Here is a 6,919-nt window from a genome sequence, read left to right on the forward strand (position 1 = left end):
AGGCACATGCATGTATATTATAATATGAAGTAGTTCACAACTACTCAGTAGTCAGTATACCTTAAAAGGGTCTACGATTTCATAAATAAAGAAGGCACATCTTCACCAACCTACATTGATTAAGATAATACAATTTCCAGGTTAGATTAGGCAGTTTACAGATAGTGAATTGTCTGTTAAGACTTAAAAGGGCCCCTTTAATTTAGTTTCTCTTTGTTCTTAAAGTTTGCGAAAACTGAGCCCTTTTAGTCTCCGTTAAACATTTAATAAGCCCTGGGTGTTAGATTTAGGCAGAACAGTTAAAAAAAATAAAAATGAACTTACATTTGATGTGCAGTATTTACATTTTTTAAAACAAAATTGATCATTTGTAGAGTGTGGTGGAACCACTGCTCTTTTTTTTTTTTTTTTTTTTGAAGTACCTTAGCAGTGGTCCAACCATAATGACAGGACTCTCTGGTTGTTTTTTAATATGGAAATCCATTTGATATGGCCAAATGACATAAACCAAAATGACGGGATCCCTTTGCAATAGTTCGTAAGTTGGATGACCACTTTGAGAAATTCGAAAGTTTTAGTCTATAACGTAGCATGCCACATTATCTTTCAGACATAGGAGAGTCGAATTTCCAGCAAAAATGACCTTTTCGGGAAGGTTGGGTTAAGTATGATGATTTTCTGGTTACAAGAAATTCAAAAGTGATTTTGTTGTGTTATTTTTGTATAACTGGTATGACCGTTTAATAAGTTTTAACTTCTACATTTGAAGGCTATTAACAAGATTTTGAGGCAATCGGCCCTTAATCAGGGGCGGATCTACGTGAGTGGCATCCGAACACCCTCGGCAAAAAATTAAAGTATATTTATAGGGTAGATTTTTTGTGTTTATGTACATATATTAACTTTTGAATACCCTAAACAAATTCAAAAGATTAGCTCAAATAGTTGGGGCGTTAAAATTGTCTCAATGTCATTCCATTCGATCTCCCATGAACACCAGTCATAGATGCTGGACAATTACTTCTTGGTGTTGCTAATAAGATTACTTAACAAAAGTTTCAGTTGGTTTTTAAATAATCAAAGCAACCAAGTCAATCAAAATAAATTCGATCATGCAACAAAAAGTTCAACTGAATAAAGCAAATAGAACTATTGTTATCCCTTTCTATCTCAGGCACATTATGATGGTGAATTTGGAAAAAAATACGTAGTAAATAACCAAACTGAAAACATACAATACAATAACTCCTCATGATCTGAGCAACGACATGGCGGCGAGTGAAATAACATTATCATAATGATGGTATAACCTAAGTTGGGGGCATATACTACTTCGTGATAATCCAGGATAAAAATATTCAATATTTCCATCATTAAGGTTGTAAGCTCCTTTATCTTTTCCACCTTCCAAATTTTGGTTTTGCTTAGTCCAATCATCAATAAATATATGTGATTAGGCCTGACTCCGGTAAAATTAATAGAGCTAATACAACTTGCTCCATTAATGCCCAACAAAAAATGTTGAATTTCCCAAAGTGTTAATCTTTTTCAATTTACCTTTAATTGCATCCAGTTCACATACTTCAAAGCTGAAAGTGTCAACAGCCAGCATAGCACTTGGACCTTCTTTCTTTGCCCGCCTACTAGCAATTCGGGTAACAAGTAAGAGTACAGTGTCTACCTCAACTAGGTAGTGCTGTTTTGTATACTTATATTCTTCAAACAACTCGTTATTACCGTCAAGATAAACCATGCGCGCAGAAGCGGATCTAGGATTTAAATTCTTGGAGTTTTACCTTTTAAATTTTTTAACATTGAACCATTATATTTCTAAAGTTATGGGTTCATATCTACTATTTATTGTAAATTTAGTAAATTTTTACATATAAATTTATACACCGCATCGAAAATTTGGGGTTCAATTGAACCCCAAATTATAATGCTCCATCCGCCTCTGCATGCACGACTTTACGGTTGGTTCAGGCGTATTAGGCCCGGGAACATCAAGAATACAGACTTCACCGGGCCAAGTAACAAAAAAAAAAAAATTGGCCCTTATAGTAAATCATATTGGAGACTCCCCCCAATCTATCAACAACGTCAAATTTTTTTCAATTGAGATCTCCAGGTCGCCAAAAAGCCAAATGATTAACATTTGTATTATATGAAATCACCAGAACATAATCTGATGTAAGAGAAGGATTGGCAGACAAGACAGCTTTTGCTGATGTTGTGATAGCCTTCATATAGTTTGACTATACCAGGTTGTAAATCCCATAAGGCTTTTTGGGAAGGAAGTTGAATTTGGTTACGGGAGAAAGGATGCAACAAGTTTAACTCTCCGTCTCCGTCACATGCCATGGTGACAAGCCATGTCTCAGATGGGAAACACGCTCGCCCTCTAGCCTCCGGGAGGTACAATATCCGCGATACTTTACCCTTGGAAAGAGAGTAAAATTCTCGATAATCATCATCTTTATCCGCCAGCATTAGCAAATGAAGTTGGGGAGAGAGGACGTCGAGATTATCCTTAGGGGAAGCAGTTTGCCAAGAGGTACAAACGACACTTAAAGCAATGAAATCCTCTATTAGTTTAACACGCTTTGCAATCAGAACAAGAAGGTCGTGAGGCAGTCCTGCCCAGTCCGCCATAGCTTAGAAAGAAGAGCATGCAAGGGTTTTAGGGCAAACAGGAGTATTGTAAGGCTTACAAAGAAAAAGAAAAAAAAAAAAAAAAAAAAAACAATTCGAGGGAATTTATAACAACAAACCAGGACATGAGTACATTCCTATATTGACAAGGATTTGGAATACCTGCTGTTGAGTTCCGTTTATCAACTTATTCTTATGTTGCGGTGAACAAAATTTAATACTACGTTACAATCTATGGAAAGTGACACTTTTGCTAGCAATGCTTGTATTTTTTTATGTTTCGTTTTTGTCTAGCTAGTTTCCAAAATATAAGACCTTGTTACTGTTGTAAATATTTAAATGTGGATGTCCATAACTTCGAGGTGTTACTCCGGCATTATGTGTAGTAATATCACAACCTTTACTACTCTCTCATTGATCTCCCACAACCCCACAATCTCCCCCGCCTTCTCGAGGGTAAATGTCATGTTTATTACACCTTTTTATGTTACTCAATTTGGCCCTATAAATAGAGGCATGGAGAATGAAATTGTACACACTCGAACACACGTGGATGAATAAGAAAGTTCTCGTCTCTTATCTCACTATTTCTATTGTTTTCATCCTTTAATATTGTTACTATTGTAGCTTAATTTTACAACAGTTACCTTATAATGTCCCAATTTATGGCACCCTTTCCTTTTTTGTTTGTCTCAAAAAGAATGTCAACTTTCTATAATTATAAACAACTTAATTTTAAAATTCTCCTTAATGAAATGGTTTATAGCCCCACAAATGTCTAAGATTTGTTTTAGACCACAAATTACAAAATATTCCTTTCTTTCTTAAACATTGTGCCAAGTCAGACGATGTCATAAATTGAGACGGAAGGAGTAACTCTTTTAATAAATAAGTGAAGTATTTGATATTCAATAATTGAAAATGGAAATCCCCATATTAGATAGGGTGTAAATAGAAAAAAATTGTATGGATTAGCCATTTTTGCGGACCATTTTTCGCAAAATAGTCAATGGTTGAAAATTTATTGGGGACAATAGCCAATTTTGATGTGGAAACACCAGGACAGTATCATGAATTTCGAATTTAAACAAGTGAAAAATCCAGAAAACTATCATGAATTTCGAGTTTAAAAAAGTGAAACTCCATCAGGATGTCCTGAATTTCGTCCACAATATTGTGAAAATGTTTCACTTTTTAAGTTAGAAATCTATGATATAGTGATAGTGTTGTGTCATGGACTCCAAAAATTAATTATTTTTCAATATATTTTTAATCATTAACTCTTTTTTAAGGAAAAAATTAGGTGACTTAGCAAACTAAGCCCCTCTAATTATCTGAAATAGTAATAGTTTATAAATTACAATACATAGGGAGAGTTTGGGTTTCATAGCAGATACACCCAATTCCTCTAAATTGAACTGGTCCCAGTAAACACGACGGTGAAGGTGGATGAGGAAGAGTAGTACAAAGAAAAGAGTGGTGTATCTAGAATGTTTCTGCTTTGTATCTAGGGTCCAAATCTTTTTTCTTTTCTTTTTTTTAATCTAGAATGTTTGTGATGTGTATCTAGGATCCACATCTGAATTTCTAGTGGTGGTCGGGGTGATTTATGGTAATGATATAAGTGTATTTCATAAATTACAAGTGTGATGACATACAAGTGCGTGTTGTATGTAGGGGTGTTCATGGTTCGGTTTGAGTCGGTTATCTCTAAAAGATGATCAAATTAACTTAGTTGGTTTTTCAAGTGTTAGAATCAAATCAATTAAGTCGGTTTTTCATTGCTTGGGTTTTTGTGGGTTTTTTCGATTTTTATTTAAATATATGGCAATATACGTCCAAGCACATATTAAATTGATTATTTTCGCACAACACTACCAAATCAATTACTACTATTTGAGAAGAGAAAGAAATATAAAACTAATCAAGTTATATATGTACTTTCTCCAAAAATTTGTATGCATCACCTAAGAATTTATCCATTTTCAAAGAACATAAAAAAAAAAGTTCTTACAATGAATTTGTTTTTGTGCAATAAATTAAAGTTCTAGTTGTGATTTTATCTTGATGAATAATTAAAGGACTCAAAAACAAGTTATTTTGAACAAGAAATAGATTCTTAGAATTATCAAAATAAAAATAACAAATCAAACTAAAAAGTAACTACAAAAATTGGATTACTATAAAGGCAAAAACATAGATTATGAATCAAGAGTGCAAAAGTTTAATATTGTAAAATTTCATGTGTGTGTGTGTGTGTGTATCTATAATATTTAGATAGATATTTATTTGTCGGTTTGGTTCGGTTATTTTGGTTATTTTTTGCTTAAAATCAAAATCAAAATCAAATCAAATTTTATAGGTTTATAAAATGAAAAACCAAAATCAAATCAAACCAACAAGTTTTTTTCTTTGGTTTGATTCGATTTTCGGTTTGATTTGATTTTTCGGTTATTTGTGAACACCCCTAGAACTTGTATGTATGTAAAGGGCATGTTTTCATGTAAGTTGTATGTGTGGGGGCTGATGACTCTAAAGTGTATTGAAGTGTATGTAAGTTAATCTTATATCCGTGCGACTTTAGTTAGGCAAAGATATTGTATGCACGCAGATACACTTATAATGCACGATATGCGCGCGGATACAAAGTATTTGGCCTGTGCTCGAAGACAGAGTATTCCGCTACATTTTGAAACTAATATCTCGCTATGTTTCGTAATTACTCAAAATGTCGCTATTTTTCATAGTTATGGACGCACCCGTCGTTATATATGAATTTTTTTTTCATTTTTTAATTACAAGTTATATTTTACCGTGTAAATCATAATTTTCTGGATGTCATTGAATTGCATGTAAGGACGAAGAAATTGCATGACTTTCCCTTCAGATGGGTTGGTCTTTAATTTTTGCCCTTTAGCGATCGAAGTTATGCCTAATGGACATAAGTTCTTTAAGGCTACGAGACATACTTTTGTGAGATATTATGATATGAAAATATAAACTTATGCCCAGTGAAAAAGTTGTTTGGTATGAGGTGTAAAAATTAAAGACCATCACAAAATAAGGACATAAGTGCCAATGACCCAAAAGAAACCAATTTTTTGCACGGATTTCCTTCAAACGCACTAGTCTTTAACTTTTGTCCCTCATATCTGCGGTCCTTAATTTTTCTTCTACTGCTAATTTAATGAAGATATCCAGATATATTTCACTCGGCATAAGCTTTGTAACATTTTTATCTTTGAAAATTAAACTTTTGCCTCGCTCGGCTAAGTTCGGTAGGAATTAAGTTATGCAGCATAAGTCGTGTAGTATTTTTCAGATTATGATGAGTGCCGAAAATTTTGTCTTTCCAACATAACTTGTGTGGATATGATGATACATATGTCCAAGCTAAACACTAGCTATGTCGAGCGAAGCCTAAATTTATGTATTTTTTTCAGATTATGTTGAATGTTGAAAGTTTTACCTTGTTCGGCATAATTTGTGGGATGTTATGATACATATGTCGAAGTTAAACACTAATTATGCCAGCCAAAATGTAGTTTATGCCGCGCTAAAAGTGCTGAAGGGAAAAAATTAAAGACCACAATTGAAGGGACCAAAAATTAAAGAACACTCGAAATAGGACCATTTGTGCGAAGAACCACATCTGGGATGGTGTTTTGGTTTAAAGGCTCGATAAGCCCATTTGAACTCATAAAGAGCCCATAAAGTGGTACAGTATATCCTGTTCCTGGTAAACAATTGGGGGCCGGGGCGCCCCGGGGGGGGGGGGGGGGGGGGGGGGGGTGGGGAGGAATATCCATGGACTTTAATGTTTACACTACATTATACTCCATTTCATAATGATTAAGTAATAAATTGAAATGAAAATTCATATAAATTAATCATGAATTAAGTGGTAGGAAGTTTAAGCAAACACCAATATCATACATTTAACTCGTTTGTTATCAATATTGGGTGCGGATAATTATTTTTAAAAGTGTTTTAAATTTGATCAAAGAAACGTTATATTTGCAATTTGCATGTACTTGTTCTTTTTGCTATCCATAGACAGGGGCTTGCACTTATCATCATATTGTACTAAAAGTGGGAAGACACTAAGATGTAAAGTTAAATTACCAAAATGTCCATAAACAGTTAAACGACATTTTTATCCCTCATCTAAGCACTGCTCCTATACTACTTTTATACCAAATAGTAAATTTACCTACCAATAGATGATAAATAAATCAATTAAATTGCAAGTTCCATGTATCTGCCA

General features: G+C 33.8%; 1 protein-coding gene across 1 annotated transcript; it reads right to left on the bottom strand.

The window, feature by feature from the left end:
- Positions 1 to 2,160: 2,160 nt before the first annotated feature.
- On the bottom strand, positions 2,161 to 2,652 carry LOC132057988 (uncharacterized). Its single transcript, XM_059450562.1, has one exon. The coding sequence runs from the start codon at positions 2,650 to 2,652 to the stop codon at positions 2,161 to 2,163; it is 492 nt and encodes a 163-aa protein (XP_059306545.1).
- Between the last annotated feature and the right edge of the window lie 4,267 nt (positions 2,653 to 6,919).

The sequence above is a fragment of the Lycium ferocissimum genome, chromosome 5 (genome assembly GCF_029784015.1).
Source record: "Lycium ferocissimum isolate CSIRO_LF1 chromosome 5, AGI_CSIRO_Lferr_CH_V1, whole genome shotgun sequence".
Lineage (NCBI taxonomy): Eukaryota > Viridiplantae > Streptophyta > Magnoliopsida > Solanales > Solanaceae > Lycium > Lycium ferocissimum.